At 34.7% G+C, this 22840-nt stretch overlaps 1 protein-coding gene across 3 annotated transcripts in view; it reads left to right on the top strand.

Moving 5' to 3' along the window:
* PIK3C2G (phosphatidylinositol-4-phosphate 3-kinase catalytic subunit type 2 gamma) overlaps positions 1 to 22840 on the top strand; it is a 403925-nt gene that overhangs the window by 4318 nt on the left and 376767 nt on the right. The window contains exons 2-3 of one of the 3 annotated variants that reach the window (XM_004092097.3): positions 14831 to 15586; positions 19987 to 20069. In XM_004092097.3, coding sequence (XP_004092145.2) covers positions 14909 to 15586; positions 19987 to 20069 — 761 coding nt within the window. In that variant the 5' untranslated portion in view covers positions 14831 to 14908. Of the gene's footprint in view, positions 1 to 14816; positions 15587 to 19986; positions 20070 to 22840 lie in introns of those variants that run through there. The other 2 variants (XM_012502330.2, XM_003265569.4) reach the window with 2 other exon arrangements.

The following is a 22840-nucleotide window of genomic DNA, read 5'->3' as shown; positions in this document are numbered from 1 at the left end:
TGATGAAACCTCATCTCTACTAAAAATATAAAAATTAGGCAGGCGTGGTGGCAGGCACCTGTAATCCCAGCTACTCGGGAGGCTGAGGCAGAAGAATCGCTTGAACCCGGGAGGCGGAGGTTGCAGTGAGCCAGATCACGCCACTGCACTCCAGCCTGGGGGAACAAGAGCTAGACTTCATCTAAAAAAAAACAAAAAACAAAAAAACAACACTATGCAATAGAAAATTTATATTTGCATAATGTTCTTAATCCTATTAACTGCTTATATTTATCATTATTAGATGTCAGTGATCCTACAGGGCCCATTCTGTTTGCTATTCTTAAAACATACTTTTATTTTCCTATATTCCTGGCTGAATATAATGTAAATGTTGTCACATTTTGATTCCTCTAGTGTTTTGGAAAATATGGACGGTATCTTTCTCCAACTAATAGGTCTGTAATACTTAATAACTCTATATATACAAACAAATATATATGAACTTTAAAAAAAACATTGATAGAAACAAAGCAGCATATTTTATCCCCTTTCCTCTAGTAAGACAGAAAATTTAACATGCCTTTCAGTTTTACTTGAAATATAATCTAAGACTCTTCACCTTGCTAATTAATATGGAGTAAATTTTGAAATTATTAAATTATATTTGCAATCATTATTTAGACCTAGTCAATGTTAACTGATTTTTAAAGAGTTACTATTAGTGCCCTATTATTGAGTTCTTACTTTGATTAAAATTTTGTGGCCTGATGAACATTACTCATTAAAAGTGCACAAAGATTTGTGAGCACTTACATATGTTCGAATATGTTTTAGCTGCTCTCACACACAAAAGACAAACTGAATGCTTGGTATAGAACATACTTACTTTAGAACTATGTAGACATAGTTCCATTATCTTAAGGCAGTTTGTCTTTAAAAGTAAACTGTATGTCCAGATAGATTTTTCTTTCTCCTCCTCCTTTGTCTTCCTCCTCTCTTCCTGTCTCCCTCCCTCCCTTCTTCCTCCTCATTCTCTTCTTTTTCTTCATTTTTTTCATGTTGGGTAAATGCTTCATTTTCAAAATATCACAATATACATATATTTTCTGGTTATGTATATATGTGCCATATATATATGGAGATGTAATATGCATATTCACGGTTTTCTTTTTTGCCATCTTCAATGTTGGTTGTTTCTACTTTTTCTGATTTATTTTTAGGATTTCCATAATATAGTGACAGTTCTCCTTTCTATGAATGTTACAACTGTAGTATCACATCTTATACATTTTTATCACTTGTTCCTCTTATTCTGTATTCATAATATTTCTCAATTTTTAATTCAAAATTTAGTTTTCTGATGTATCAATTCTGCTTTGAGGAATATTTTAAATACGTGACTGAATTTTCAGGTTCTTCACATCTCAGTATCTTATTAAGCTCCATTTTATTGACGTCTCCCTCTTATTCAATTTCTTCTTTTTTTCATTTTGTTTTGCTACTTTTTAATTTTAGAGATTATTTAATAGAACACATGATTTCTTAATCTTACAAATCACATATAACTAGTTTTTATAATAATTAGTTATACATAGCATATATTTTTCAGAAGATCTTCTTTTACGTCTTGATAAGCATTCACTTTATTTCTTGCAGAATATTTCCACGTCTATATTAACACATTTTTCAATTACCCATCCTTTGAATTCTCTCCATTGATGACTCATGAATAACATCTGCAGCTTATCTTGCCTGGTTCCTCTCATTATTGACCTGTTAGAGCATGTTTCTCAGATTTTCAACTAAAAGGATGGTAAATGTGAACAGACTTCATCTGATTTCTGGTCACTAGCAGTCCCTTAATTTCTCTAAATTCTGGACTTCATCTATATTGCTTTCATGTCCTATTGACTGTTTTGAGAAGGTATACATATCTAGATAATTCTAGCCAATATATAGTTCTTTTGCCAGAAGTGGACTGTTTTTGTACTTTCTCATGGTATTTTTTGTATCCCAAATATTTATCCCCCGTTCCTACATGAGGCAAAACAAATGCACAGTCACCATAGACGCGACATTTTGCATTAATGCAAATTTTAGTCTTAGAAAGCATGTAGAAAGCTAAGTGGCCATGTGGCCCTCGTTTCTACTGAAAGGTGTGCTGTGCAACAGAGCAACCTTTTCAGGGTGGTGGAGGGAATTGATCCGACTCTGTATCTCCCAATTCAGCAGTAACAGGAAAATGAACCATCCCTTTACCATTTTTTCAGGCTGGGATATTTATTCTCCTCCAGATACAAAGCAAGTGCCAGCCAGTATGTGTGCATTTTTTCCTTCCATTTCTGTTTAATCTGTTTTGACTTATATATGATAAAAATTTAGTTGACTGAATGGATGTCAGTCGTTGTGGCTGGTAATGCTATACTACGAATGAATTTGTTTGCTTACTCAATTCATAAAATATTTGCTTAATTTTTTGAGTTATGTTACCAGCCAGATACCATTCTACAGCAAGGGAACTGTACTGACATTAAGTACCTTGATTTTTATTGTTATTATTATTATTATTATTCTAAGATTAGAGATATCATTAAGGATATTATTTCCCAAAACCACAGCCTATTTGACCAGCTTTTAATTTTATAATTTGTAACCTTTTTCAAGTTTTTACAAAGTTTTCTGAATTTTTCTACCTATCTGTTCTTTCATTCAGCCTTCCCAAACTAATTCATTTAACTCTTACACTACATTGATTTTTAGATGAATTCCCACTGTTGTGCTTCCTATGCAGTGAATCATATGACATAATTCAGATACTTGTTTTAAATAGTGAAAATAAAATGTGGCTATTCAAACAGTGCATATTAGCCATATTTTAAAAAGTAATTTTATGTGGTATTTATCATTGTGTGTGCTGTGTTCTCAGAAGCATTAAAATTATCAATGTATTCAACTTATCATTGGTTTTACCTACAATTGCCTTTCAAAAAATTTCTAGATCTTTCTCTAAATCATATTCATATCAAATATATCATTCACCATAACAATAACTTTGTCAAAGATTCAATCGAAACTTAGATTTCTTTCTTTCTTTTTTTTAAACAGAGTCTCACTCTGTCACTTAGGCTGGAGTGCAGTGGTGCATATCAGTGCACCAACCTCCGCTTCCCAGGGTCAAACAATTCTCATGCCTCAGCCTCCCAAGTAGCTGGGATTACAGCCGTGCACCACAATGCCTGGGAAATTTTTTTATTTTTAGTAGAGATGGGGTTTTGCCGTGTTGGCCAGGCTGATCTCGAACTCCTGGCCTCAAGTCTATCCTCCTGCCTCGGCCTCCCAAAGTGCTGGTATTACAGGCATGAGCCACTGTGCCAGCTGAAACTTAGATTTCTTAAGAACCTATATCCTCATGCTAACAATTATGTTAATATTAAACATCTTTAAGTAGGTATCTGTTCATATTTTTGATATTTTGTATAATTAATTCACCTATAAATTTTTTTTTTTTGGTGAAGAACATCCACATGTTTCTAGCCACTAGAACAGCAATAGATACATTGGGGTATGTGTAGTTTCTCTCCCATCTTCTGCATCTGGGCAGAGGGCAGTAATGAAACATTACCTCCCCTAGGTTTTCCTCACCCAAACAAGTCTTCTCAAACCATGTCCTGTAAAGTGACTACCATGTAATGAGATTTCATTTAAGAGCTAAAACTATTTACTACTTTGGTTTCAGAACAATATTAGAGTTTTCCAAAGAAGAAACTGTTATGGAATTATTTGTTTCTGCTACTTACTTCCATTCACAGTCAAATACTCATAAAAACAAGGGTAACCTTTTGCATAAGTGGAAAATTTTGCTGCATTACATTGGTAACTAACAATAATACTTTCACAAAATGGAAATAAAGATGACAATATACATTATTTTATTATCAGTTAAAATACATAGAATCAGTTAAATAAAATAGACAAAAATTAATGGATTAAGGGATACATCCAAATAGCAATTATAAAATGATGCGGCTACTATTTGTCAGACACTGCCAAGTTACCTTTTTTTTTTTTTTTTTTTTTGAGATGGCGTCTCGCTCCGTTACCCAGGCTGGAGTGTAGTGGCAGGATCTTAGCTCACTGCAACATCCACCTCCCAGGTTCAAGCAATTCTCCTGCCTCAGCCTCCCATGTAGCTGGGATTATAGGCGTGAGCCACCACACCTGGCTAATTTTTGTATTTTTAGTAAAGATGGGGTTTCACCACGTTGGCCAGGCTGGTCTCGAACTCCCTCAGGTGATCCACCCACCTCGGCCTCCTGAAGTGCTGGGATCACAGGCATGAGCCACTGCGCATAGCCCAACAAGTTTTTCTTATATAATACTTATTAACACTATGGAAGGTAGTTATAAATATCTTTATTTTTATTAATAATGAATTTGAGGTGTTAGAAATGTTTATTAATTTACTCAAAGTCATGCAGCTATTAATGAAGAGTGAAGATGAAACTCTCTTGAGCCCATCTTTTTTTTTTTTTCTCATTAACCCCTGTTACCTTTGACTAAATGGTGCTGAAATTCGGCTTTAGTTTTGTAGAGTTATGTTGAGCTTAGGGAATAACATTCAATGTGGCCCAAGGACTACTACTGTTTTCCAGGAAAATATGCAGTGTCTTAGTTCCCAAGTGAGGTAAAACTTATCAGTTAAACCAGCCCCAATGGTTTTGGACCAGTATTCTATAAAATGTAGGCTAGCTATACAATGATCTATAGTTTTACTCTAATTCTAGACAACTTAAAATAACAGAAAACAGTCTATTGTGGGTACTTTATGGTTAAAAGATATAATGCTTTATAAATATTAATCCTCTTAAGGAATAGTTTCATATTCTCAAAATGTAACTTTGACATGCCTGAAGTTGTTTACTAACATACCAACTCCTTCTATTATTAAAATATATAAATTTTAAAAGGCATTTAAATTAAAAATATAATGTTAAGAACTACATCTGAATTGATTAATATTTTTTCTCATAAAAGCAAGAGGAGTGACAGAATCTCCATTTGTAAAATATAGAGTGGGATACATTCTTTCACTTGAGATTTAATCTATGCAAGATGTTTTGTTGATTATTTTAGGCTTCCTTTACCCTCTTTTTGTAAGGAAGACTTGGCTCTCCCTTAGGACTGTTCTTTTGTGACACTCTAGTGGAAGCTGTTCATGGTCCCATGCCCCACATACCAAGGAACAGGAGACAGGCCCACATTCTTCTATACGGCTGTTGACTACCAGGCCATTCCTTTTCAACACAGTATAAAATTCCACTCCTTAGAGTCCCCAGACATCCTTCTCTACTGCCCCATGTCTCTTCTACTTGCTGACCTCCTCTGACCTTGTTCCTCCACATCTGTTAGAGACTTGCCTGCTAGTTACACTTGGCTCAGCATTTTCATTTCACACTCTAACTCCAGGCTTCCCAGAGAACTTCAAAGCCATTCAATCATGATTTTTCTAAACAAGGTCATTTATTCCTTTTAGTAATAAAATACTCATGTTTTTCCCTAGGCCCATGAAACAAAATAAGAGACTGCGTTTCCAGCCTTCCTTTTGTTATACATTCAGGGCAATGAGATGTGAGCAGAAGTGATATATGCAGTTCTCAATCAGGTCCTTAAAAGGAAGGAGCTTGCTTTTCACTTATTTTCCTCTTACCAGGACCACAAGTGGACAAAGTGAGATGGCAGTGGCTTATTATTTTTCTCCTACCTCTCAGACTATTCTGTACTTTTCTTTTTGGGGTCAATCCATTATACACTGATTGTCTCTTATACTGAGATTTTATTCTCATATTGATACCTCTTCTTAATCTCTTAACCGTCTTTAAACAAGGCTTATGGAATAAACCATAAGATATGTCGCCTCAATTCAAGACCCACATGTAACAACTGCTTATTCAGCATCTTCGTGTAGATTTTGTACAAGTCCTTCAGTTTCATACATCCAAAGAATCACGCTACCTAATACTTTTTAAATTGATGATATTAGCAACTACACAAAATAAAGGTACAGCTTAATGTGCTATTAGAGATTGAACAACCTTGTAATCACCTCCCATGTCTAGAAATTTCCTAACATCCGGAAAGCCCTGCTTACTCTCCCAAACACAATGCCCTTTGTCTCCCCATGAGTAAACACTCTTCTGATATCACTTCTGTACTTTTCTATATAATTTCTTCAAGCAAGTGTTTATTCCTAAATTGCATGGCTTTATTTTCCCTTTTTTGGGGGGAGTCGGTATTTTTAAGTACTTTTTAATTAATGTATTTCTGCTCCATTTATTTTTTTCTAGAAATTTACTTGTTAAAGAAACCATATTATTTTTTCTGTACAGATTTCCACCTGATTTAGTTTAACATGTTCCTCTGTCCTCTATATTTCCTGGGCATTGGTAATTAAATCTAGAGGCTTAATCAAATAAATTCAAGTTAGAATTTTTGGCAAGACTTCTTCATGGTAGTTTTGAATTCTTTATCAGGAAGCACAAAACACCTGGATGCCTCTCTTTTTGTGATATTAGCAGTCACCAATGCTTGATGCCTAGTTTTTATAATTCATTAGTTGCTGTAAAATATTGATAATGCAATTTCATCACTTTCTTCATTTATTTATTTCTCTTCTACAAAGAGAAATTTTGCCTCATCTATTACTTAGTTATCCAGTGACAGCTTTATTTTAACAATGACAAAATAAATGTTTCATTGTATACTTTATTAACCCTGCATTGTACAAAGACAATTAATTCATTGTGCATGAATGTGTGTCATGTGAATTCACGGATATAAACATATTCGATAGGCCGGGCGCGGTGGCTCAAGCCTGTAATCCTAGCACTTTGGGAGGCCGAGGTGGGCGGATCACGAGGTCAGGAGTTCGAGACCATCCTGGCAAACATAGTGAAACCCTGTCTCTACTAAAAATACAAAAAAAAAAAAAAATTAGCAGGGCGTGGTGGCGGGCGCCTGTAGTCCCAGCTACTCGGGAGGCTGAGGCAGGAGAATGGCGTGAACCCGGGAGGCGGAGCTTGCAGTGAGCCGAGATGGTGCCACTGCACTCCAGCCTGGGCCACAGAGCCAGACTCTGTCTCAAAAAACAAAAAACAAAAAACAAACAAACAAACAAAATAAATAAACATATTCGATATTAGCCAGTAAGAGCCTCTCTGAGTTAGCTCACAGGTTCTATTGATGTACTCTCATATTCTTTGATATCTTTCTTGCTAACTAGAGTCACAGGACATCCCAGCTCATCGTATACATTATCTGCCCAAACCTGAAATCAACTGGTCCACCAAGCAACCCTGCTTTCTTTACTAGGTAATGATGTTTCAGTACCACAGTCTGAATGTGAGGAATGCTCATTGTACTGAAATGAACATTACTTCTAGGCCTTCTAAGGAATGAAGTTATAAGAAATGACACCCACCCACACACACACACACACCCATAGACACACAAACACACGCACACAGATAGAGAGAGTGAGAAAGAGAGAGACGCTGGGGATGCTAGAATTACTCATTTTTAAAATCCAGCATTACACACACAAAATATTATAAGGATAAAAATTCTAATACAGTCACTTATATGATTAACAAAAAGAGTTTTCTTAAAAATGCATACATTATTTTCATGTCCTCCACCTTTTATTACAGTTGAACTGTGTCTATGTTGTCAGTTCAGATAGCCATATTAAACTGTCTTCAATATGTCCCTCATCTGTCTGAGGTCTCTAAGAAAACACGTTATATATTTAATTCTCACCAACAGTCTTTATGTTGATTTATCTCTGTCATTTTGATTGTCTGAAGCTTATTCTCCAGTATTTCTTTTAAAAAGTCTGTAAGAACAATGTTTCCTGGTTCCTGCATGTTTCCTGAGTTCCGGGGTCATAACAGTTTGAGAAGCTTTAATTTTGAAGTCCGTTTATGTCCTTGGTTCAATTTTCTTTTCTTGAATATCTAAAATATATCACATTATTTGCTTGTGTCACAAGGTGTTGCTGCAAAAAGTCTGGTGATAATTTTCCTTCCCATAAGATTGTAAGACCATGTTGGTCTTTTTCACTGCTGTGACTCATGACCTAGTACTTTGTAACAAAGTGCCTTCTCATGTCTTCACCTTTCTTCATTCACTTCATCTTCCTCCTTTTATATTCCACATCTTTTTTATCCTGTTTATTTATTTATTTATTTTGAGATGGAGTTTCGCTCTTGTTGCCCAGGCCGGAGTGCAGTGAGGTGATCTCAACTCACTGCAACCTCTGCCTTCCGGTTTCAAGCAATTCTCCTGTCTCAGCCTCCCAAGTAGCAGGGATTACAGGCGTCCGCCACCACGCCTGGCTAATTTTTTGTATTTTTAGTAGAGACAGGGTTTCACCACGTTGGCCAGGCTGGCCTCGAACTCCTGAGCTCGTGATCCACCCGCCTCAGCCTCCAAAAGTGCTGGGATTACAGTCGTGAGCCACCATGCCTGGCCTATCTTCTATTTTTCTTACTCCTGTTTTTCTTTCTTCTTATTTTTGGCCTTGACTTTGCCAAATTGATATCCTCTGTATGGAAAACAATTTAAAGACCTCCTCTTCCTCTTCTCAAATCTGTCAGAAAAACTGTTACTTCCTTCAAGTTAGCTTAGGAATCTTCTATTCTTGAAATCTTACCCACTCACTTTGACACACTGAAATCTTCTTTTCCTAATGACATTGCTCACAGTTTTAATGTAAAAAATTTCTCTGAGCAGCAAATAAATTATTGAAAATAATTTTCCAGTCCTCTTTCATTACTAAGAGAACACTCAGTAAAACAAGATTTAAACAGAGGAAGGGGATCTGCATATTTGTTGCAGTAGACAAAGAAAACAGCAGCCACATCTTCTGATCAGTAAGCATTCTCATTGTCCTGGAATTCTCTTCAGGTTAGATTTGTCTGACAATAATTGAATCATTATTGTTTCTTCCTCAAATGCCACTAGGTTGTACTCATGCAGCCCCCAGCAAGTGTCATATTTCAAAGGCTATCAGGATTCAGTCTGTAGGTTTCCTTCACTCTCCATGTCTTCCCCTGAAGCAAGCTTTATTCCTACAAATCATTTACCCCAAAGTTGTTATGTGAAAATAGGAGGCTAACTTTTTATTGTCTTATTTACTCCTAAGACACACTCAGAGGCATTGAATGAATTACTGATTCAACTGCTTTATTATATTTAAGGTTGAAAATTTAGCAATGCTTAGGAACCAAACATTCCTGAAACCAGGTCTCAATGTCCTGCACAAAATTGTCTTTGACATATTGCACATTCTGAACAAAAACATACCCAATATATAAACCTCAAATATGTTCTTCATGAATTTTACTTTTGCTTTTTCCAAGGCAATATAAGCTTAATAATATTCTATATAAAATCCTACAAATAAAATGGAGCCTGTGTCTATTAAAGTTATTCCTATATTGCACTGTAATATAAATTTGTGTCTATGACCTACTTGAAGGCCAGAGCTGTATTTTATAGTTTTCGTATTCATTTTTGTATTACAAGTGTTTTGTACAGTGCTTGACATATATACTTAAAAACAGCTACTGAATAAACAAATGCGCAAATGAGTAATAGGTGTGTGAATAAATAAATGTATTTATTCAAGTCAATATCTCTCAAAAATGAGAATAAATGATGGCTTTGAATTTTCCATATGCAAGAATCTTTAGGCAGTTTAATAGGAAGTGAAACTTATATAAGATTATATGTGAATAGGAAAACATCAATTGTTCACATAAAACGGCAACTAATCAAGACTGTGTAAAGATTAATGTTTTCCCCAAGCACCTCTTGTCTTCACTTAAATAAAAACAGTATCAGAGCTCATGTAAATAGTAAAATGTTTACCTTATCACTCAATTCCAAATTAGAAATGAAAAAAGTGAGATAATGTAAATAATAAAGGATAAATCTATCTATCTATCTATCTATCTATCTATCTATCTATCTATCTATCGATCGATCTATCTATCTAGTTATTGTCTTCTCTGAATTTATACACCAAGTTGAACTGAGGAAGGTCAGATTTATGTCTTGCTAAAATATGATTTTCTGTGTGTGTGTCTATGTAATACATACACTTGGCTCAGCAAGTGAGGAGATACTTGGGAACTGGTTGAGCAAATGAAGAGAGGCTTGCGAATTTCAGAATATCCTTCCAGCTCAGAGCCCTCTCAGTAACCAGGTCAGCCGCCATAGTTATAGACTTCCCTTCCACTTCACTAAAAATACAGATGGTTAACTCATTAGACATTGACACATCCTGTCTTGGCACAATCTCTATCTCCCATGACATTTATATAAATTAAAACACTGGTAAATTTTATATTCCTAAAATTTGTTATCTGAAATAAAGATCATTTTTATTTAGTCCAATAATTTATTTCTTCCACACTCCTCTGATCTTCCTCCTGTAGATATTCTTAGTAATGTGGCCAGGACTTTTTGGATCAAGAACAAACATTCTCAGAAAGGTTCCTTTTTTGTTGTTCTTTTGTAAAATAAACATTTTTGTTCCTATTCTGAACATTGGAGTTGTTTGAATGATATTTACACCTTTGTAGATTTAAAAAATAGAAGCAGCTGGCAGGGGCTGTCCTTTTTCTGACAGGTGCCGAAATTTTGTCTGTACATTCTCTTTGAAGCCAGATAAGTAATTAATCCTCAACAGAAACTGACCTCTTGCAAGTTGAACTGAATACAAGGTTGTAAGCGATTGTGGTACACTAAGGAGTTGTCATTGATAATACCACCTTTCAAATATCACTGAATTAAGCTGAACTTTCCAACCAATAATAGAGAGCTTTTTTGTGTGTGTGGTCTTCTATACTTATTCTAGTCTCTGATTTTCCAGTTAATTTAGGAAATACCTTTCAATTTATATATTGTATTTATTTTCTATTGCTGCTGTAATAAATTGTCACAAACTTTGGGGCTTAAAGCAACACATTTATTATGTTTCAGTTCTGTAAGTCGGAAGTCCAACATGGGTCCCATTGTACTAAGATCAAGATTTCATCAGGGCTGTATTCCTTTCTGGAGGCTCCAAGGTAGAGATCCCTTGACTATTCCAGCTCCTATAGATGTCTTATGTTTCTAGCCATGTGGCCCCTTTCTTCATCTTAAAAGCCAGCGAAGTGGATTCAATCCTTACATCACAGCAGTCTGAATCTCTTCTGCCTCCTTCTCCCATTTTAAGGATCCTTGTGATTACCCTGGGTCCAGTCAGATAATCTATTTTAAGGTCAGCTAATTAGGAAACTTAATTTCATCTGCAGCTTTAAATCCTCTTTGCCAGGTAACTTACTGTGGTCACAGGTTCCAGGGATCAAAACATGGGAATATTTGAGGGGACACAGTTTTGTCAATGAAATACATTTTCTACAGTTCCGCAGTCTTACTTAAATCAGGGACTCTTAGACATGCCTTCTCAAATATGTCACAATTGCTCTTAAACTACATGTGTAGTTCTGTTTCAAAGTCGAAGTGTATGACTTTTAATTATTTTATATATTACTTCATAATGCAAAATGCAAACGTTTATTGGCTGGAACTAAATAACATTTTCATTTGTTTGTTTATAAACTAAGAAATATTATAGCTTCTAGAATATGATGGTAAAAAGAAGATTGAAAATTATTAGAAATTTCTTAAAACAACCAAATTTAATATTAGAAATGGATCTGGAAGAGGTTGTATTTTTATTACATTTTCAATATGAAAAGATATTTCTCATTCTCTTTTATCTCATGATAATGAAATTTTTTCAGACAGGCTTCTAACCCATTTCAAGCTTGCTGTGAGAAGTACTTGAAAAAAATGTTGTTGTTAATAAAAATTAAGAAGTTTTTAACCCTTTTTAGTGGCGATAGTTGAGTTGAGTGAATACTCTGTTTCAGGGCCAAAATCCAGGCATGCTCTACATGTTATACTAGTATGTCATGTTCACCCACGTGCCTCCTTTAATCCCTGTTTATAATAAATCTGTGAACATAAACGCAAACCTTAGGTAGGTTAATACACTTTTTTGTTTCTCAGTTTCTTTATTTGCTCAGTGGTAGTAATAATATTATATATCTGACGGGTTGAAGTGAGAAATAAACATGTTAAAACATGTAAATATCTACATATATAAAGCATTAGCACAGGGTAGGTGCTCAAAAAATGTTAGGTATCATTAACAATAACAAGATGGTCCAGCCTAAAGGAATCTTTAATTGCAGCATCAGACCAATGATACCTTATTTAAAGACCTTCCTGTGGCTCCATAAAATTAAAAAAACTCAAGGTTTTGAAAGCATCAAAAATTGTAAAAATCACTTTAATGTAGCTACATTTGCCATAATAAATTACAAGGAGCAAGTCAAGCTAAGAAAGAGTGGAACAGAATATTAAGTTTTGTCATCAAAATTAAAGTCACACCTGCTACAAATTCTGAGTTCCAAGACAGACAGTTGAAGGAGTACAATTTGCTCCAATGAAACATAGCTTATACTACAAACATAAAGAGGAAAATTGCCATTCCTGAAAAGGGCGTTTCGGGTAGATAATGATACAGCTATGTGACTCATGAATTCTTATAATAGCTTTAAATAATATTTTGAGATTCATTTTCTGGTTAACACTTTATACACCATTTACATACATCTCTTGAAAATCTTTCCCAAATTTATCAGTTAGTTCAATTACTAATTCATTTATTCCTTAGGTGATTATGATTTTGGAAAAAAATTTAAATGCCAATATAATAAAAATCAAATTGCATTGCAAAAAAAGATTGATAGAGAAATGTTTGATAGTCATTACCAGAATTATCCTTTAAAAATTGTTTTTGTCTTTACCACATGCACATATAATTGTTAAGAGAATTAATAAATCCATCAAAGTGAACCAAATACTTCACAACTCCATTTTTCTCCTGTGTGGTTTTAAAAAGTTTATTAAATAATATGGTCAACAAATGAGCATCTACTCTGAGTGAAGCAATGGACTAGGCACTGAGTTATACATAAGAAAAACCGAAAACATATATGGTCTGATGATCTAATGGAAAGGTGAAATGGTACATATGTAATTACAGGTGTAATTATTAGTCCCAATGAGAAGTGTAAACAGTAGAAAATATACAGTAGTTTTACCTTTCCCGGGCATTCAGAAGGTTTATTTGAATAAGTAATATTTCAATTAAATCCTGAATAATGAAAAAGAATTAGCAAGGCAAGAAGCAGGATGAGTGTCCAGGGTAACATCCTGGGAAAATGTCAGTTATCAAAAATCAAGTCCTTTTGAGGAGCCAGAAGGCCAGGATGATGAAAAGGAGAGAATGAAACTGAGTAGCATAAGGTGAACCTAGAGAGTGTGCAATGTCACGTGTCATTAAGGAGCTTCCAAGTCAACTGAGGAATTATAAACGTTATCCTGAGATAATAGGGAACCACTGAAAAACTATAACCAGTGGAGATATTTGGTTAATGTGTTAAATAAAACACACATAATTGGATTCCTATATAGGGCACAAAAATGAACTGCAGAAAATGGAAAAGGAGTCCCAGAGTCAATACAATATTTCAAGTGAAAATATGAAAGCTTTAAATGAGAACTATGGTAGTGATAGACAGAGAGGGGAAGACAGATTTAAGATATATTTATGTAGTAAATCCTACAAGGACTGGTGGATTATTGGATATAGAAGAAGAAAGATGAGGAAGGATTCAAAGGTGAAACTCTGGTTTCTGGTTTGAGCAACTGCGTGAATAACTGGGTCATTTTTTTGCCCCATAGAACACTGGAATAAGAGCAGATTCTTGGGTGAATTATGATTGGTTTTGGACTTTCACTTGGAGACTTAAAAAATATCCAAATGGAGCTATTGATTAAGTAATAAGAAGAGTGGCCAAGGTTAAAGTCATTGACAAATGGATGGGATGGTAATTTAAACCACAGGAGGTATGAAATAATTTACAATAAAAGAATAACAGGGAAGAAAAAAAGCTCTGAAAAGGATAAGATGGAAAATGCATAATAAGCAAAAAAAAAAAAAAAAAAAAGCCAGTGTTTGAGAAAGAGCAAACATGGAAAGACTCAGAAATTTCAGTGTCATGGAAAGCCAAAGTGAGAAAGCAAGAAATTATAAGTATGGTGAACAGTATCAAATCCTGTGAAGAGATAAATTCAAAAAGGACTGAAAACTGTCTTTTGAATTTACTAACATAAAGTCAATTGATGAACTTAATGTTAGTAGTTTTAGGGAAGTATAAAAGGCTTTGCAATTATTTAGAGTTTTTTGGGAAAAAAGAAAAAGTCTAGCTAACCATATTAAGGTGATTTGTTGCAGTGGGTAGAAAAGAGTTAAAACTATGTCTATGGATGGGGTAATTTCTGGTCAAGAAGAGACGGTTTAGCTAATAAGAAAGATACTTCAGCATGCCAACATGCTTATAGATTTCCCTCTGTACTCAAATGATAAGTGGATATTCAATAGAAAAAGGGAATATTGACTTTGAATTGATTCATGAAACTTTCATTATAATTGAAGTGAACTTATTTTTCTATCACAGGAGTTTTGTCAGTCTATCCAAAGTCAATACTTTCCTTTCAGACTTATAATGTTGTAAGCTGATAGAGTTTTATAGTTACTTAAGCAATTATTTCACTTGCTAAAAGAAGCCCACAAAACACTTGTTTATAGTTATTTATCCTATATCTGTCTTACAAGATCTTTTCTTTCAAATTAAATATTTTTTCTTTCATTTTATGCTTTTTCTAGGAAAATTTCTATCTTCTTTTGTATTATCAAGGAGATATTTGGAGCAGAGTCAACCCTCTCAGTTACATAAAATAAAAAATGGCATATTCTTGGCAAACGGATCCAAATCCTAATGAATCACATGAAAAGCAGTATGAACACCAAGAATTTCTCTTTGTAAATCAACCCCATTCTTCTAGCCAAGTCAGTCTGGGTTTTGATCAGATAGTAGATGAGATCAGTGGCAAAATTCCACACTACGAGAGTGAAATTGATGAAAACACCTTTTTTGTGCCCACTGCACCAAAATGGGACTCAAAAGGGCATTCATTAAATGAAGCACACCAAATATCCTTGAATGAATTCACTTCTAAAAGCCGTGAACTCTCCTGGCATCAAGTTAGGAAAGCACCGGCAATTGGTTTTAGTCCTTCTGTGTTACCAAAACCTCAAAATATGAATAAAGAATGCTCCTGGGGAAGCCCCATAGGAAAACATCGTGGTGCTGATGATTCCAGACTCAATATTTTAGCTCCATCATTCACAAGTTTGGATAAAATTAATCTACAGAAAGAATTACAAAATGAAAATCGTAACTACCATATAGGATTTGAAAGTAGCATTGCTCCCACAAATTCATCCTTCTCAAGTGACGTCATGCCAAAAGAAGAGAATAAAAGGAGTGGACATGTGAACGCTGTGGAACCCTCTTTGATGCTTTTGGAAGGCTCTCTTCAACCCGGAATGTGGGAAAGTACATGGCAGAAGAATACAGACGTAAGTATAACACATGTCAATCTAAAAATATGAATCTGAAAGAATCATTCAATAATGTATTGGGCTAATTTGGTAATGAAGATAACTAACCTTAAATAGGGAAATCTATTCATCTTACTTTTGAAAAAAAAATTTCACAAATGATGTGTTCTTGTATTAATGATTTTTTTTCTGAGAAAAATGGAAATTTTTTAAAAAAATATCATCTATAAAGTTCCAGTTCCAGTTTCATCAAAACTATTATAAAATTTTATTTAGTTTTAGTTATGGTACTTTCATTTCATTGATAAAAATAGCAGAGTTGAAGGTTTAACTGATAATATTTTCTGGTTTTTGTTTAATGCACATACACAAACACAAATACGTTTCATTACATTTATATTTTGAGTCACGTTGTAATGATTTGGAACTTTATATCATTATTGGTAGGAAAAAATGCCCCTTTACCCAGAGTCTCCTAATTTATACGATTGGCAGGCAACTTCTATTGAGATCATTCCAAGGGTAGGAAATTAAGTATTCATTGTGTGACTCATCTTAGTGCTTTTATGACTAGCTTTCCAATCATTTTAGTAACCAGAGTTTTTTTCTGTATTTGAAGATTTCTCTACTTATTTCTCTGCTTGAGTCTAGACACAAGTAAAATCAGAAGTAAATAATATTTATTTCCGATTTAAAAAAGAAGAAACATTATTGCAGCTGCAGTTTCCTGGGTGAGGCAGAAGGGTTCTTTATTTATTCAACAACTATTTATCAAATCCTTAAAACATATTGTGATATGCTATCCAGAATGAATGCAAAGAAGAACAGATATGATACTTGAATTCAGGAATACCATATCGCTCATGTTAACTTGCAAACAAATAATGGCAAATAGTAAAATAACAGGTGGAGTAAGTGCATAGGAAAAGAAACATCTAATTCTACTTCATTTGAATTCACTTGCAAAAGAAGTAGCACCTCAAAAGATCTAAATTAAAATTCAGTAAATCTTAGGGCTGTCTAGTTCTGATCACAATAGTGTAATAACTACTAAACTTTCCCTACTCCTCAAAACAACCATACAGTTAGACGAAATAAGTGAAGCAGGTGATTGAAGGTGTTGAATAGGCAGTACAGAACATAAATCCTTGAGAAAAGCGAGCCCTGTGATCATCTCAGTCTGTGCCTGAGGGCAATTTCATGCTGCTATGCAGGCTGGTGGAGCCCAATTTGAGCAGCAGTATCACTGACTGCGAAGGCAGTGCCTGCAGTTCCAAGTTGCAGAAGCAGCTATGATTTGACAAGCAGAGTGCTAAAGAAGAGGTAGCTATGAAATGGGTACGGGTAACAAGTAGAGAGAGGACTTACTGCTTGGCCAAGTATTGGGATGTGCTTGCAAGGCTTAGTAGATAATGGCACCATTTGACTGAGAATTGGATAGGATTGTGTTAATTACACAGACTTGAAGTTACAACGCAGAAATTTGGGCCAAATTAGAGAAGAGACTGAGCTGAGCACTTCAGGTATTCAAATGAAGCTACAAAGCCATGTCTTAAGAGTAAAACTCTTGCTCTAAAATCAATGCTACATCAACCAAAATAGATGTGGCCTAACAACAGCAAAAAGTCAGAATAATAAGGCAAATAAGACAAGAAGGATTTTAACTGCCTGCCAATGAAAAAAAACAACGATTCATAGTGTGCCATCTACAAAATTCAACACAAAATAAAAATGCATAGATATGTAAAGAAGCAGGGAATTTTGGCTCTCGCTCAAGAAAATAACTCTACCAGTCAAAAGAGCCTCTGAGATAATCCAGATGTTGGAATTAACAGATGGGGACTTTAAATCGGTTATTAAAAGTATGTTCAAGTAGATAAAGAAGTTCATAATGGCTAGCCCAATGATGATCTCAGCAGGAAATTAGAAACATCAAGAAACAAAGAAACAAAAACAAAGGCCAACTCCAGTGCTGGAAACAAAATATAGGCAATAAAAAAGTTAATCCATGTGCTTAACCACAGGTAGGAAAGAATAGAGGAAAAAATAATAATTTGAAAGCAAAACAGTAGAAATTAGCCAAACTGAAGTAGAGAAAACACAGGGATGACATAAACATGAGCAGGGATTCAGAGACTTACGAGGCAAGAAACATAATATGTGGACAACTGGAATGCTAACAGCAGGAAAGAAAAATAGGGAGCAAAATTAATTTGAAGAAATAATGGTCAGGAAATTATTCAAATTTGATAGAAAATATCAAATTACAGATCTAACAAGCTCACCACAACCCAAATAGAATAAATGCAAAGACAGTCACATATAGACATTTTATACTCAAACATCTGAAAATTAAAAGAGAAAATTATGGAAGGGGGCAAAAATGGAAGAAAAGATTTCACACAGTGGAACAACAATCTGAATGAAAGAAAACTTGTCACTCGAAACAATGGAAGCCAGAGACAATAGAATGACATTTTAAAATTCTTTAAAAGAAAATAAAACATACTTCTATATCCATTGAGTATAAGTTCCAAAACCAAAAACAAAATAAAGACATTACCATAAACAAATGCTGAAAGAAATTAGTCAGCCAGCAGGCACATGAGAAATGCCAAATTAAATACTTCCGGTACAAGGAAAATGACACCAGATGGAATCTAGGAAAGAGTGAAGAGTGATAGAAATAGTAAATACAGGCCAGGCGCGGTGGCTCACGCTTGTAATCCCAGCACTTTGGGAGGCCGAGGCGGGCGGATCACGAGGTCAGGAGATCGAGACCACGGTGAAACCCCGTCTCTACTAAAAAAAATACAAAAAATTAGCCGGGCGTGGTGGCGGGCGCCTGTAGTCCCAGCTACTCGGAGAGGCTGAGGCAGGAGAATGGCGTGAACCCGGGAGGCGGAGCTTGCAGTGAGCCGAGATTGCGCCACTGCACTCCAGCCTGGGTGATAGAGCGAGACTCCGTCTCAAAAAAAAAAAAAAAAAAAAAAGAAATAGTAAATACGTTGAATAATACAAACGACTACTTTAAATTTTTTGAAAGACAATGTACTAAAGCAATATAATAACATACTATTGTAGGATTTATTGTGTATGTGGATAAAAACTATTTGACAATAATAACATAATGGGTGGAAGGGGGTTAAATGTTATTTTGCTATTGTAAATTCTTACATATTAAATGCAATGGTACAGTAGTAACTCTAAGAAAACTGAGATATATTAAGGGTATATATTGCAACTCCTAGAGCTAGTACCATGAATTATAAAAAAAAAAAAAACAGAAAGAAGAAAATCTAAAAATGCAGCAAAGGAATAAAATAAAATAAACATGTCAGGAGAAATAGAACAGAATAAAATAAAGACAAATAGAAACAAATATAAATAAGACACTCTTAAATCTAACAATTTCCATAAATACACTAAATGTAAATAGAATAAACATTCCAAACAAAAGGCAGGAATTGACAAATGAGATAAAAAAGGAAGGACTCAATTATTGTCTACAAGGGACACAAGAAACAAAGGCAGAGATAGATTGAAAGTAATAGAAACAAAAAGACTTAACATTCAATCAGAAAAACAATGCTTGTATAATTATTAATGTCAGAAAAAGTATATTTCAGGGCTGAGTACTATTAGAGAAAAAAGGGATCATTTTGTAATGCTAAAATGGTCAATCAGGAAGAGATAATAAATTTAAATGTGTATGTACCTAATAACAGTTTTAAAATGCATAAGGCAAAAATGGTTTCTTTAATCCTACATGCGCTCTCTGACCAAGCTATTCGTTCATATATTCCCAAGCTATTCATGCATATATTCCCAATAAATGAAGCATGCATTCATATAATTACTTGTGTATGAGCATTAATAGTTTTCTTTACAATACCAAAAAGCTAAAAACAACCCAGAGGTTCATTAATAGGAAGATGACTAAACGAACTGTGGAACAGTTACACAATGGAATACTACTAATCAGCAATAACAATGATAAACTATTGATATGTGTGATAGCAGAAATAATTTTAAAATATGTGTATTATTACATTGAAACCACAAACAAAAGAATGCATATACATTATTTATGGTGATAGAAATCTAAAGAACAGTATATACCAAATAGATACGCAGATGTATATAAAAAAGATACGGGGACATTTTCTAAAATGAAAGAAATGTTCCATATTGTCATTGGGGTACTGATAGCACAGTTTTATGCCTTCCACAGAACTCAAATTATATACTTAAGATCTGTGCATTTTTCTATGTGTAAATATTACTTCAATTTTTAAAAATCTAAAAAAAAATTAAAAATGAAATCTGAATGAAACTTCGAAACAGGATAAAATTGTAGAATTATTTAATATTTTCTCTTCTCCAAATTATATTAATTTAGTAGTTTTTATTTTAAGTCAATAGGTTGTTCCATTCAGCTAGTGGAAGTACCTCAAAGCAGTAATACGAGTCTGGCCTCTTTTTGCAACAAAGTAAAAAAGTGAGTATTGGTTTTTCATTAAACTTTGAAATTTTTGTGCCTGAATAAATTTGTGTATTTTGACATCACTGAACTGATTAATTTTGCATATAAAAGTCAAAGTCCTGTAATTTCAGAAGACACTAAAAAAGAAAATTTTTTGACAAATTAGTTCAATAATCAACTTCTGTTAATGTTTTTGTTTATAGTCAAATAGATGTTTTTCTCTTAAAAATTTGGTTAAAGTTAAATGTTTCATAAATTTGGACATGCACTTGTTGTTTGTTGGTGGTTTGGTTTGCAGTGAATTTTTTTTGTTGTTGTTTAATGACATAAGTGACTAACTCCTCTGGCTAACCCCCAAATTAACACAAATTTATCCTCCCTACCTAGGACAGTCTATTTAGAATCATCATAGTTCAATCTTATCTGGAGTGGATTGGCAGAATATTGAATAAGTGCGTGTGTGTTAATTCATTGAGAAATGAATTTGATCACTAGCAGATATTCCAAAAAAATCACTGATATTTTGTTAATCTAAAAATGAATTTATGATATAAACATAGATGCCTTCTTTAAGGCCAATTTCTTATTAGCAATTAAAATTTACATAGTTCTACCTCTTCTGTTGCTAGGGTTTCTGAAAGTTTTGAAAAACTAGTGCATTCGGTTGGGTGCGGTGACTCACGCCTGTAATCCCAGCACTTTGGGAGGCCAAGACAGGTGGATCACTGGAGGCCAGGAGTTTGAGACCAGCCTGGCCAAAGTGGTGAGACCCTGTCTCTACTGAAAATATAAAAGAAAAAAAATTGCTGGGTGTGATGGCATGCACCTGTAACACCAGATACTTGGGAGGCTGAGGCAGGACAACTGCTTGAACCCGGGATGAAGAGCTTGCAGTGAGCTGTCACATCATTGCACTCCAGCTTGGGCGACAGAATGAGACTCTGTCCGAAAAAAGAAAAAAAAAAAAGGCTGGGCACGGTGGCTCACGCCTGTAATCCCAGCACTTTGGGAGGCCAACGTGGGTGGATCGCTTGAGGCCAGGAGTTCGAGACCAGCCTGGCCAACGTGGTAAAACCTTGTCTCTACTAAAAATATAAAAATTAGCCAGGTATGTTGGCAGGCGCCTGTAATCCCAGCTACTTGGGAGGCTGAGGCAGGAGAATCACTTGGACCTGGGAGGTGGAGATTGCAGTGAGCTGAGGTCGCGCCATTGCACTCTAGCCTAGGTGACAAGAGGGAAACTCCGTCTCAAAAAAAAGAGAAGAAAAACTAATGATTTCATATTTTAATTCTTTAGTTTTAACTCAGTTTTGGCTATCGTTTGAAATAAAATAACTATACATTTTTATAAGCTTTCACTTTCTACCAAATGATTGTTTGAAATTAAATGTTTGAATCATTTATTTAATCATTCATTTAAAGTCTGTTTCATTGTCTAATAACTAGCTCATGCATGAGAGATACTCAAATTTAAAATAAACAAGTAAACAAAAAAGCAAGGTCCCTGCCTCATAAAACCTATAACCGTAAGAAGGATTGAAAGGCTTACACACAAAGATGCAAAACAAATCAGCTCAAGTTCACGAAAATGTTCAATCTTTAATTAATTTCTTGCTCTAGTTTATGGAAAAAAAATTCTAAATAGTACTTAGGATTCCTAAATTAGGGTCTTTAATGTTATCAACATTTATTCTTTCAGGAATAAGCTACTCGCTGTGACATTATGATAAGCGTAGCTAGAAACTTGCTACTTTAAGTCTAAAATATGGTTAATTTTTATTTTACCTTCTAAGCATGGCAAAGAACTCTCTTAATACTTTAAGATAGCACTCTTCTGGCCGGGCGCGGTGGCTCACACCTGTAATCCCAGCACATTGGGAGGCCGAGGCGGGCGGATCACAAGGTCGGGAGATCAAGACCATCCTGGCTAACACAGTGAAACCCCGTCTCTACTAAAAATACAAAAAAAATTAGCCGGTCGAGGTGGCGGGCGCCTGTAGTCCCAGCTACTCCGGAGGCTGAGGCAGGAGAATGGCGGGAACCCCGGGGGGTGGAGCCTGCAGTGAGCCGAGATCGCGCCACTGCACTCCAGCCTGGGCGACAGCGAGACCCTGTCTCAAAAAAAAAAAAAGATAGCACTCTTCTGAACAACTCTACTCACAGACCACGTTATTAGCTCCTCCAGCAACTCTCTTTTTTAAAACACAATTTCATATTCTTAGATGAAATATTTTTGTGGATGCAGTAGAGACATCAAAATACTTTATGTGATGATTTTCCAGTGACTTATAGTGCATTTTCCAAGCTCTTTAATATAATTTTCCTAAATAGTTTATTTCGTAATAGTCATGAAAACTAAAACATACACTAAACAATAACTTTAGAGTAGTGAAAAGAAGCTATAAGTTATATTCACACACTCTTTCCTTGTTTTCAATAATTTGTTTGTTGGCAAATATTTATAAAATGATTAAATGTATATATGCATAATTATTTTGTACACAACAGGATATTTACTCAAAAATAAGTATGTCTGAGGACCTACTATGTGGCAAGCACCCTTAATTCAAAAGAAGATCAAATGGAATTTGAGAGCTGTTTCAAAAGAGGTTCTCCGAAACTTTGATTTCTCACTGTAACATACTTTAAAGCCACAACTTTCAAAAAAATATGCCATATTCTTGTAACAAATATGATAACATGCCATAACATATGAAAGAAGTTTCTGGCTCATGGTAGATGGTCGGCAAAGGTTTAGGACAGAATGAATCATGAATTTGTATTTT

The sequence above is a fragment of the Nomascus leucogenys genome, chromosome 23 (assembly GCF_006542625.1).
Source record: "Nomascus leucogenys isolate Asia chromosome 23, Asia_NLE_v1, whole genome shotgun sequence".
Classification (NCBI taxonomy): Eukaryota; Metazoa; Chordata; class Mammalia; order Primates; family Hylobatidae; genus Nomascus; species Nomascus leucogenys.
Note: the sequence above shows the minus strand (reverse complement) of the source record. Positions and strands in the feature narration are given on the sequence as shown.